General features: G+C 39.6%; 1 protein-coding gene across 1 annotated transcript in view; it reads right to left on the reverse strand.

Moving 5' to 3' along the window:
- The window catches only part of CLYBL (citramalyl-CoA lyase), a 227,471-nt gene that overhangs the window by 79,792 nt on the left and 134,430 nt on the right, over positions 1–13,249 (reverse strand). The window contains exon 2 of the mRNA XM_079721574.1: positions 9,337–9,523. Coding sequence (XP_079577700.1) covers positions 9,337–9,523 — 187 coding nt within the window. The remainder of the gene's footprint in view (positions 1–9,336; positions 9,524–13,249) is intronic.

The raw sequence follows: 13,249 nt of genomic DNA on the forward strand, positions 1-13,249 counted from the left end.
CTCCTAAATTTTCTAAGCTTTATTTTTTTTTAAACGACACCTGCTTTTTTCTTTTTTTAAAGCAATATTTCTACAGCACTTGCAAGTTTACAAAATGCTTTTCTACTTGAGCCTCACAGCTGGCCTGGTGGTGGGTAGTGTAGGTTTCATTATCACCAGTCTCATGGGACAGATAAAGAAACAGAGGCTCATGAGATTACAGGACTCAAGTTCCCTGGGTAGACAGTGTTAAAACTGGGAAATTTAAGTGAGCCATCTGTTGTCAAGCTCTCTACCCTTTCCACTGAACAGGGTTGCTGGTCTCAAGTCAAGGTGCCCGTGAGTGACATCCCAGATTTTACTAAGTTAGGTTCCCTTAGAAAAGCCTTCCTCGAATCACAATTCGGAGTTCCTCCTTTGGCTTCCGGAAGAATCAATGTAAGACACTCATGATCTTAAATTCCGAATATACTCCTGCTCTTTACAAGTCAAATTAGGTAAAAATCAGACTATGTATAAGTTGCTTCTGTCCTTCAGAGGAGAACCTTCTCTCAGGAACTATTAGAGGGTGTCCTCACCCAAACAGGGAAACATACCCAGATATAAAGAGTCACAGAATCCAGAAAACAGGATATCCAACCCAACAGAGAGGCAAAGGGAATTCCCAGGGTGGTGCGAAGGGAGAGTTCAGGATTCCAATTGTGCTGCAGGCCTGAAGGACAAGTCGTTCAGACTTGAGGGGATCAGAAGAGTCAAGGAGAGATTTCTCCAAGAAGATGAAACTAATAAAATACCAGATGCTTCTAAACATATTAAGAGGAGATTTAGACAATTAGTGAAGATGTGGGTGTTGAATAGAAAAATAAGCCAGGGGAAAAAACAGATAATTATGAACTCCAGGGAAAACAACAGGCTGGCAGAAAATGAAAGGTGGGGACTTCCCTGGCGGTCCAGTGGTTAAGACTCTGAGCTTCCGAAGCAGGGGGCGCAGGTTTGATCCCTGGTCGGGGAACTAAGATCCCACATGCCACACTGCACGGTCAAAAAAAAAAAAAAAAAAAAAAAAAAAGGGAAAGGTGATCAGTTTAATACTATATGACTCAACTTTAATACTTTTTACACTGAATACCTACCAATCTCATCAAAGTTACATATAATTGTATTGGGACAAGCGAAGGATGGGAAAGGGTCACATGTAATGGGGACAGGGTGGTAGCAGGAGGGAAAGATAACTCCCATAGCAGGGAGTCAGCATCACGCCTGAAGTTGAGAAAATAATTCAAAAAGTGTATTATTTAGAGATATGGGAATAAATGCCACAAGAATAAGCTAGAAGAGATAAAAGGGATTATCTCTGGAGAAGGGAATGGAATAATGATTAGGGGCTGCTTTATTTTACAGTGATTTGGCTCTTTATAGGTAAAAATAAATTTTACACTAATTTTTTAAAGTTTATAATTTAAAAATTTTAAAGGATGGGTACTTTACTTCTGGCAATACGGCAGACTACATTCTCTGAAGGGCCGACAGCTATAAAATGGATACATTTCAACAAAAGTACTTTTTAATGTATTGCTGGGCTCATAAGAACATAAGGACCAATGTAAAACAACAACAACAACAAAAAATGAATTCTGATTTATGAGGAGTCAGAAAAATAAGAAAGCTAGGAACCAAATACCTATATCAGACCTGGTATCAGGATACTAGCCTGAGATCACTGCAAAGCTGAGGAGAATAAACAAAGACTCCAGATTAATAATATCCCTGACTCCCAGCAGAGGCAAACACAAACTCTCTTTAGAGGAAAATCTTCCTACTCTAGGCCCTTGGGATTCCCAAGAAATAATTCCAATCAATATGGGTTCATACCATGAGTATGAGTCACTGAACAACAAAAAGCAATTTAGATGCAAAAATATTGAAATTATCAGATTCAGAATGTACCAGATATGAAAAAGAATCAAATGGAAGTTCTAGATATGAAAAATATAATCATTAAAATTAAAAACTCAGAGGATGGGTTAAATAAATTAGACAAAACTGATGGGACAATTAGAAAAGTGTTGATTAGATATGAAGAACTAACCCAGAATGTGGCAGAGAGAGACAAGGAGATAGGAAACATGAAAAGATAGGAAAAGACAAGGAGGATAAAACAAACATTTCCTAACATGTCTACTTGGCATCTCAGAAGGAAAGAACAGAAATGACGGACTAGAAGTGATATCTGAAGGGCTAACAGTAGAAGTTTTATAGAACTGGTAAAAGACATGAGTACACAAATACACACAAAAACCACTTACACCAAGCAATAACTACTCAATATTTTAGCACAACTTCAGTACACCAAAGACAAAAGATCTTCAGCACAGCCAAAGAAGAAAAGACAAATAACCTAGTTTTTAGATTTGACAATGGAGTTCTCAATAGCACTAATAGTAACCAGAAGGCAATGAAATAATATCTTCAAAGTTCTGAGAGCAAATATCTGTTGATCTAAATTTGTCTACCCAGGCAAACAATGAAGACATTTCAAATAAACAATAACTATGAGAGTTTACTGTCAACAAACTTTCGCTATAGAGAAATTCTGAAGGGTGAAAATCAGGAGAAAGAAAGATAACCCCAGAAAGAAGGTCTGGGATACAAGAAGGAATAATGATCAGAGAAAGTGGTAAAATATGTAGCTTAATCTAAATTAACAACTGTACATATAAAATAATGATATAGTAACAATGTAAAATTCATGGGATTAAAAAGAGATAACTGAAATGTTTGTTAAAAATAATATAAATTGGTGAGGGAGATGATTGAATTTAGAGCTTTCTAAAATTCTTGTTTTGTCCAGGAAGAAGACACAGGTTAATTTTAGGCTTTGTTAAGTATACTTGGTAAAACTTCAGGAGTAACTGATAAAAATTAGAAACACAGCCATAACTTCTAAACTAAGAGAGGAAAAAATGGACTAAGGAAATAAATCAAGAAAGTCAAATAATCTTTAAAAGGCAAGAAAAATTAGAAAAAGAAGGAATTCCTTGGCAGTTCAGTGGTTAGGACTCTGCACTTTCACTGCCACGGGCCTGGGTTCAATCCCTGGTCGTGCAACTAAGATCACATAAGCTGCGTGGTGTGGCCCCCTCTAAAAAAGAAAAGAAACATAGAACAGGCGAGAAAACTGGGTCAAATATAATGGCATATTTAAATCTAAATTTATTAGTAACTATATTAGAAGTGGGTTAATGTTCCAGTTAAAAGACACAGATTGTCGGGCTTCCCTGGTGGCGCAGTGGTTGAGAGTCCGCCTGCCGATGCAGGGGACACGGGTTCGTGCCCCAGTCCGGGAAGATCCCACATGCCGCGGAGTGGCTAGGCCCGTGAGCCATGGCCGCTGAGCATGCACATCCGGAGCCTGTGCTCTGCAACAGGAGAGGCCACAACAGTGAGAGGCCCGTGTACCGCAAAAAAAAAAAAAAAAAAAAAAAAAAAAAAAAGACACAGATTGTCTACATGAATATAAAACTTTTAAAACAATAGGAGATATATTTAAATCATAAAGATATGGAAAAGTTGAAACAAAAGGCTGAAAACAATATACTGGGGAAATACTGATCAAAAGAAAGCTGGTGGGGACTTCCCTGGTGGAGCAGTGACTAATAATCTGCCTGCCAATGCTGGGGACACGGGTTTGATCACTGGTCCGGGAAGATCCCACATGCCACGGAGCAACTAAGCCCGTGTGCCACAACTACTAAGCCTGCACTCTAGAGCCTGTGAGACACAATGACTGGCCCCACGTGCCACAACTACAGAAGCCCACGTGCCTAGAGCCCGTGCTCTGCAACAAGAGAAGCCACCTCAATGAGAAGCCCACACACCACAACCAAGAGTAGCCCCTGCTCGCCGCAACTAGAGAAAGCCCGTGCGCAGCAACAAAGACCCAACGCAACCAAAAAAAAAGAAAGAAACTTGGTGTATTCTTATCAGATCACATAAACTTCAAAGAAAAAATCGGGCTTCCCTGGTGGCACAGTGGTAAAGAATGTGCCCGCCAATACATGGGACACGGGTTCGAGTCCTGGTCCAGGAAGATCCCACATGCCGTGGAGCAACTAAGCCCCTGCGCCACAACTACTGAGCCTGCGCTCTAGAGCCTGCGAGCCACAACTACTGAGCCCATGTGTCACAACTACTGAAGCCCACATGCCTAGAGTCCGTGCTCCACAACAAGAGAAGCCACCACAATGAGAAGCCCACACACTGCAACGAGGAGTAGCCCCCGCTCTCTGCAACTAGAGAAGGCCTGTACGCAGCAACGAAGACCCAACGCAGCTAAAAATAAATAAATTTATTTAAAAGAAGACTGAAATATAATGAAAACAAAGCAGTGTTGTTAAAAATAATAATAAAATTAAAAAATAAAGAAAAAAGCATTACAGCGGATGAAGAGGGTCAGTGCATAATAATAGATAATTCAATATATGAGGAGGATATAATAATTTTAAATTTGTATACACCTAATAACATAGGCTCAAACTATCAGCAGCAAAAATTGATAGAACTACAGGGAGAAATTGGCAAATTCTCCATTGGAGGGTAACTTTCAACTAGCCTCTTAATTATTAATATATCAAGCAGATGAAAATCATTAAAGATTTAGATATTGGAACAATATAATTAACAGGCTTGGTCTAACGGAAAATACACAGAACTCTGCATCTAGTAAACAGACAATATACATTCTTATTAGGTATACATGAAACATTTACAAAAATGGCTCATGTAATAGGCCATAAAGCAGAACTCAATAAGTTTCCAAATATCAGCATCATTCAGATCACATTCTCTAACCATCATGCAACCAAGCTTGAGGTCAGCAACAAAAGAATAAATTAAAAACCTCATATACACTTAGAAATTTAAAACTTCTAAGTCCCTTCTACTCAAACTGTGGTCTGTGGGCCACTCTTGATCCACAAACTCTCAGCATGACCATGCCACCAGGAGGTTAAGTACAAAACAGGGAACGTGAGTTTAGAAACCTCTATAGCACTTGACATTGCTGCAATACCCAAGCAGCATTTAATTTTTATAGCAATTCATTTTTATTGTATTTTATACAAGCATTGGTCCACAGTAGTTTAGAATTTTTTTTTAAAATGAAACAAAGTAACAACAACAAATAAAAATAACCAAACTGGTTCTTCACCACAAAGAGTTTGGGAAGCTTCTTTGTATCTCACGGCTCAAGCAAGAGATCAAAACAGAGATTAAAAAAATACGGAGAACCAAATGATAATAAAAAGTATGCACTCTTATAGACCTATCTTGTTAGATTACAATTTATTTTTTTGCCTGTCTCTCCACCACCCTTTGGCTCCTCTGGGTTGGGGACCATGCAACCATCTTTGTTCTCCTCCTGCTTGCCATGGTGCCTGGTCGAGTAGGTACTCAATATTTAGTTAAATATTGAGTATTTAAAAATTTACATATTTAAACTTAAATATTAAATAAATTTAAATATTTACTCAACTAAAATAGCAGCTCTGGAACCCTGCCTCTATCTATTTTACTCCTACCTTCTTGGCCTCATCCAGTGTCATGGAGATTTCACCAGAAATCTGCGCATTACTTGGCTTATTTTCACTGTGTCCCAGCAAGCAGTGGTTTAGACAGCCCTGTATCTCCTCATGCATTTAACAATGAAAAGGAGATGATAAGAGGGTAGTGGAGATGGTCTTTTCATCATCCATGCTTGGAAAGGTGAGCTGGTAGTGCCATCCTTGACATGAAGGAGCTGCTTAAACACAAATTGGATTAACCGGACAGGATTAGAGCCTGCTGGAAGGTATTATATACTTATAAACTGCTCTGTGGAAGCTCCTCTTGTTTTCATTACAAGCCCATACTCCACAGTCAGTCAAATGAAATATGGAATTAGTCAATTACTAAAAAAGAAATGAAATATCTAAAATGAAGTGACTAAGTTTTAATAATGCCAAGAAAGTTCAATTAGGCAATAATAGCTCAGTTTAGCAAAACCATAACTAGATCATTTGAAATGACAGTTTTAACATGGTAAGAAATAAACTCACTGAAAATGGTCTCTATTCTATCTCCTCCATCAAGAGGAATAATATTCAAACAAAAATATGATTAAGAGGTGACTTCAAGAAAGGAAAAATAATATGAGCTACGTGAGAAGTTTCAGACTTATCTGGACATTTCAAATGAATTCAAGTCCCTAGGTTTAAATGCATTAAAATCCCAAGACACTGAAAGAATCTGCAAACGTGAACACGGCACTCCTGTAGGTAATCTTTGAGAAACTACGGAGTATACAAAGGTGACAAAAGATAAAGAGAAGCCAAGGCACTAACTTTCTGAGAAAGGAGGAAAAGGTGAGTTATTATGGAGTATGCCAGCAGGTGAACTTGAGGCTGATTCCTGGCAAAAATCCTAACAGGTTCAAATCTGCCATTTAATCAGCCTGGACCCTGGACAAAACTTTGCTATAAGGAGTAAATGAGATAGTTAAAGCATTTATTATAGCACCTCTTACATAGAAAACTCTCGGTAGATGATAGCTACTACCATTTTCGTCTCTCCAGCACTTCAAAGCAAAGGTGGGAACAACTAGGTAGTACTGACAAGGGTTCTTCAAGATCACATCTCATCTAACTAACCTCATTTTTCTGGCAAGGTGGATGTATGTGGAGAGAGAAGGTATTGCTAGACCCTGTAAATCAGGAAGGTGTCTTCATTTTGAAATGGCATTAAATAAAATCTCTTATACTATTCTTGTGAAAAGACTGGATTTTAGGAGAGTTAGGTGACTGAATAACCATATTCACAGAACTGCTTCATGAACTTGACCTCTCCATGCTTGTTTCCTTATCTGTAGAAGGAGTATTACTTACTTGGTTGTTACACAAATGAAAGCCCTTAGAACAGTGCCTGGCATTTAGTCACCATTATATAAATGTTTGTTAAGTGAACTCGAACAGAAGTTTCTAGTGGCATGCTTGCACAGCACTTGGCTCCAACCTCTTCAACATTTCTATCAGAAACTTGTTAAATTTTTCTAGTGTGCTGGTCAAATTCTCAGATGGCATAAATGTTGGATGATGAAATCAAAATCCAAGAAGACATTGACAGGCTAGGGCTATGAAATGAAATATATGAGATAAAATTAGGGAAAAAGTGTTTTATAAGTACTAGCCTGAACTCTCTGTGGACAAGAAAGGGAAATTTGGTTGACTCCAAGTTCAGCATACATAAAACAGTGTGTCTGGCAATTAACCCAGTAGTGGTTAAGAATCTGTCTTGCAATGCAGGGGACGCCGGTTCGACCCCTGGTCGGGGAACTAAGATCCCACATGCCGTGGGGCAACTAAGCCCACGCGCCACAACTATTGAGCTCGCGTGCCGCAAACTACAGAGCTCGCGCACCACAACTAGAGAGGAGCCCACGCGTTGCAACGAAAGATCCCGTGTGCCACAACTACAACCTGACGCAGCCAAATGAATAAATTAATTAAAATAAATAAAGAAATTAATTTAAAAAAAGAGAGAGAGAACTGCTGTGCTCTGTGTGGACACAGACACCAAGATGGCGGGCACAACTTGCCCATCATAAACTTTTCTCTCCCTTGCCCCTCCTTAGGTTCCTCCTCAGTAGTGGCTCTGGGTATAAGGATGGGCTTCAGAACACAGATAAACACTAAGGAAATATGAGGTAGGAATGAACCATAGTTTGAACTCATCTGGGTAGCAGGAAACATCCTCAGGTGGGAATAGGAAGATAGCCTCAAGGTTTGTGAAGAAATATAGTTAGAAGTTTATCAGGGTACCTAATGGCTCACTGTGCTACAAGCTAAAGTAAATTCCCCTCTAATCATGATTACTACAGGATTTATCTAATCTATTTCCTATAGGAAATCAAGCTACTCCCAGGCATTTTATCAAGCTTATTCCTTGTAATAATCCCTACCCCTGACAAAAGAAGATTTTGTCATCCCACAGTACAGATAAAAAATTGAGGCAAAGAAGTAACGTGAATTGCCCTGGGTCACACAGAACTAGAATTACAACTTAGTATCTAATCTGAGAGTGCACTACATGAGTTTTGGAAGGGAGCATACTGGAATCATATTATGTCCTTCAAGAAAAGCCCTATTTACCTTAATCTCTGCGAGAAAGAAGATTAATTGCATTTTCCTTGGTGCATGCCAAAGATGTTGAGTAGACGCTTTAGATTCCACATGTTTATTCTAATCCTTTCCCAAACACTTGTAAAGCCTTGCTTTGACCATTAGAAAGATGCTGTAAATTAACTTTAAAAAAAATAAGGCAAATATTTGTTTGCTAGAATCTCCAAGGAAAGCAATTAATCAAGAAAGTTGTATAGGACAAGCACGCTATTTCAGGTCACCTAGGAAAAGAAACTATCCAAATAGATATAAATCCAGACGGCCAGCTCCTTCTGTGCCACCAGTCCCGCAACCCATTCCCAGCCCAACCTCATTGTCTAGGGACTGGATAGATGAAGGTTGAGGGAAAGCATGTGTTTAATTTTAAAAGTTCCATGCAAACATCAGTTATTGTTCAAATAATTTATGTATTTCACCCCATTACTGAACAAATCTTTGTTCATTATAAAAACCTAGAAAAAGAAGTTAGGTAAACCAAAATCAAACAAAAAGCACCCACTATGTTACCACCCAGTAAGAACCTTTTGTACCTATTTACAAATTGGGTATTTTCTACGACTCATTTCTCTGATCAGGCCATGAGAAAATCAGCCAAAAGCTGCAACCTTAAGGTTCTGTGTGTAGTTTCTCTTTAATTAAGGAGGGAAAATGGTGACTCATCCATTGAAGTCTATATTTTATTTTATTGGCACTTGTCCCAGAAGAGATAAGGCCACTACACAATATACCTGGCAGTAAAAAAAAAGAGATAAATTCCTAATTCCATCTTACTGGTCTGAAAAATGTACACCACAATTCTAGGATTAAGTCATTTACCCAAACCAGCAAATATCACAGCCAAAATAGATTGAGTGTCTACCTCTCTCTCTTTTTTTTAAGTGTGTATCTCTTTATCTACACACACACATAGTCACATATACTGAAGGCCATGATTTTAAATATATCTTGGCTGGATTCTTCCTGTTTCTTGGAGAAAAGAAACATACACACTCAAAACCCACACAAGGGTTGGTCAAGAACACATCGATAATCAGAAAAAGGTGAGTCCAGTAGACTCTTTCCAAACAGTGAGCAGTGCTACCAGGAGAGCACCACATTTCAATTCAGTTCTTTTTTCCATCATAAGGAAGAATCATGCCATTACCTTTTTGTTCACAGCCACGCCATCCTCACAGTCGAGTACTGCACAATCCACATTCAGAGAGGGAATCTTCTTGATTTTCTTTTCATCATTTCCAGGAACATAGAGCACTGCCCTTCGGGGAATGTATTTGTGATTGGGTGAGGAACTGTACCCAAGCCTGGACACATCAGCTGCCAGAGAGGCTTTCCTGCAGAAGACATAATTAGAATTAGTCAAGAATAGAATTCATTTACACATTTTTGAAAAACCTTATTTTAATACAAAATGAAAACAGAAAACATGGATAATTTTTTTAACTTATGGCAGAACATAACCACACATAACAACTAGGAAAACAATAATAACAGAAATAATCAAGCAACAGAATGTCATTTTGGCTGAGGTTTAAAAAATATATAATACTGTTTACTGACACAATCTTCTGAGAAAAGAAGGAAGGTGTAGCTATCTCTTCTTGGAAAAACACTTCCAGCATTAGTGTGCTATCCAGATAGCATCCACAGAGAAAAAAGTAAAGAAATTTACATCCAAAAGGTCCTAAAGAACCACACTATCTACAATTATATGAAAGTAAAAAGTAGAAAATGAACAATCTATGTAAACAAAGTCTATAGCTCTCTCCCTGACAATGAATCTTTTTAAGTAGACAAATAAGTGATTCAAGTTCAATTTTAACAAGAGACAAGGATGGCTGGCTACTTCTTAAGTCAGCAAAGACCATTATTAGCTCTGTAATTATGGGCAACTTGATTGCTGGAAACTTCAGATTCTTCATCTGTAAAAATAATACTCATGTTGCAGGTTGCTGAGAAAATTAAGTTAAAGGAAATAATGCACATGAAGCGATCAGCCGGAGCCTGGGGGTTATTAGCTTGATGTGGTAGGTGGGTGTAGCGGGAATGGCAGCCACTGCTGCTGTTCTTAATGGAGAAACTCTAGCTGTCAGTAGCCCTGCCTGCTCGTAAACTCTGCTCTCTCCCCCCTTCTCCTACTGTACTAAGTTTAGCCTCCCGTGGAAATAAGAGGAGTTGGCCACAAGCTCCCTTGGCTCACCGCAGCCCTCTCCCCTAACCTGGTCCATAGTCTGGTCCCGTGAAAACCACGTTTTAGCCCATAACACATGGCAAAGGAAGATGAAATCAGCTTTCACAATCAAGACCAGTTACATAATTTGAATCACCTGTGCAAAATAAAAGTGCAGAGCCCTTGTTCAAAATTTATTGGGAATTTCAAGATGGCAACAGAAAAACATCACACGAAGCACCAGACCCTTCTAAGCATAGGGCCATCCGTGACTGTGCAGGTCACACATCCATGAAACCAGCCCTGCCCATAACAGATGGAGCTATTCGTCATGAAAATGCCAGTTAAAGAAAGGTGAAAGCCCCAGCAAACTTGATAACACCCCACTGTTTTACTCCCCCAGGGTAAACAGCATCATCCTTTCAAAAATATGCCAGCTGTATTCTTCAATGAAAGCTCTTGACATTTAGTAGTTATCCTATGTTAATGCCATCAAATATTTTACACAGTTGTTAACATTTTGCCATGATTAGTGTGCCTTGTGACAATGTATCTCAAGGAAAAATCAGCATCTTTTTGGTGGCCTATCAATTTTGTTAAGAGCCCCCTCATTCCTTTTTGAAGCTAACCTTAATTAAATCTAAAACGTGAGTCGAAGTCTTATTTTTCCATAACATAAGCATTGTGCTATGTGAGATATGGTGACATATAGATGGGTTTTAAAAGTGTACATATATTACAAGACATTTATCTAATATTGATATTAAATATAGTATGGACAGATACTTGGAGAATTCCCAAAGTATCTGTCATCGTTTTATATTGATTAAAAATATCTGATTTACCTTAAAAAAGAGAAAATATAATGATGTAATAGCAACCACCACATTTTACTTATTCGTACTGGAAACCAGAATTTGCAACATATCCATTTCCTTTAAAATCGTAAAAATGCAATTAAAAGAGATGAAATTTTTATTTACCAAGAAATGCTTAAGGCAAAATCACTCCTCATGAGGATTTGTTGTAACTGCACATGTAAAAGCCAAAGAGACCTTCATTTCATGAAAACTGAGATTTCCTCCATGCGAAATAGCTTCTGACTGCCAATTTGGATCCAGCCACTGTGATCTCCAAGCCACACCACCTGAATCTCAAAGCCTGAGCCACTCAGACATGGCTGACAGGTCATACCACTGTCACATGCTAATAAGCACTAGAACAAATCATTCCTAGGATGTTTATATATGATGTGTAATTTTCTAAAACAGATGATCATTTAAAAAATCTTCTGCCACTCGTAAAGATGTTTCTGGCTTCCCAGATAGTCTCCTATAATCACTGAAACATTATTTTCCTCTTATAATCCCCTGCTCAAAAATTGTCAACAGCTCCCCATTATCTACAGGATTAAAGCTCAGTCTCAGCTGAGAGCCCTTTTCTCAATTTATATCCCACTATTCCCATGTTGCAACTATCTACCCTCAGAAAATTAGATTATGACTGTCCACAATATGCTGTATTGTTTCCATTGTACTTTTGCTTCTGCTCGAAAAGTATTTCCCCTAGGTTTATTTGAAACTTACAGATCTTTCTAGCTTAGTTCAATGTCCACCTAACTGCAGAGTCTTCTTTGACCATTCATCTTTAGACTCTCTCATCTTTAAAAACAGCATTTATCACTGGTAACCAAACCAGAACCAGCAAAGGACTGGCTCTGCCATCATGGCTAAAGTTAATCAAGGGGCACATGCATTCTGGAAAGCCAATGGATGCTACAAATCAAGACACTTTAAAAAGTTTCCTGCTTTTTGACCCAGTAATTTCAAGTAATTTGACCCAATTCTTTTTGGGAATTGCTATAGATTAAATGTGTCCCCGCCAAAATTCATATGTTGAAACATAATCCCCAGTATGATGGTATTGGGAGGTGGGTCATTTGGGAGGGGACTAAGTCACGAGGGCAGAACCTAGGAGAATAATGCCCTTATAAAAGAGACACCAGAGGGCTTCCCTGGTGGCGCAGTGGTTGAGAGTCCGCCTGCTGATGCAGGGGACACGGGTTCGTGCCCCGGTCCGGGAGGATCCCACATGCCGCAGAGCGGCTGGGCCCGTGAGCCATGGCCGCTGAGCCTGTGCGTCCGGAGCCTGTGCTCCGCAACGGGAGCGGCCACAACAGTGAGAGACCCGTGTACCAAAGAAAAAGAAAAAAAAAAAAAAAGAGACACCAGAGAGCTCCCTAGCCCCTTCTGCCATGGGAGGACACAGTGAAAAGGCTGACATTTATGAACCAGGAAGTACATTCTTATCAGACACTGAATCTTCCAGAGCATTGATCTTGGACTCCCCAGCCTCCAGAACCGTGAGAAATAAATTTTTGTTGTTTATAAGCCACTCAGTCTATGTTATTCTGTTACAGCAGCCCAAATGGATTAAGACAGGACTCTATCTTAAGAAAATCATCAGGAATAGGGCTTCGCTGGTGGCGCAGTGGTTGGGAGTCTGCTTGTCGATGCAGGGGACACGGGTTCACGCCCAGGTCCGGGAAGATCCCACATGCCGCGGAGCGGCTGGGCCTGTGAGCCATGGCCGCTGAGCCTGTGCGTCTGGAGCCTGTGCTCCGCAGCGGGAGAGGCCACAGCACTGAGAGGCCCGCGTACTGCAAAAAAAAAAAAAAAAAAAAAAGAATCCACCTGCCAACGCAGAGGACACAGGTTTGAGCCCTGGTCCGGGAAGATCCCACATGCTGCGGAGCAACTAAGCCCATGTGCCACAACTACTGAGACTGCGCTCTAGAGCCCACAAGTCACAACTACTGACCCTGCATGCCGCAACTACTGAAGCCCACGTGCCTAGAGCCTGTGCTCCGCAACAAGAGAAGCTACCGCAT

The sequence above is a fragment of the Hyperoodon ampullatus genome (genome assembly GCF_949752795.1).
Source record: "Hyperoodon ampullatus genome assembly, chromosome: 16".
NCBI classification, from domain to species: domain Eukaryota; kingdom Metazoa; phylum Chordata; class Mammalia; order Artiodactyla; family Ziphiidae; genus Hyperoodon; species Hyperoodon ampullatus.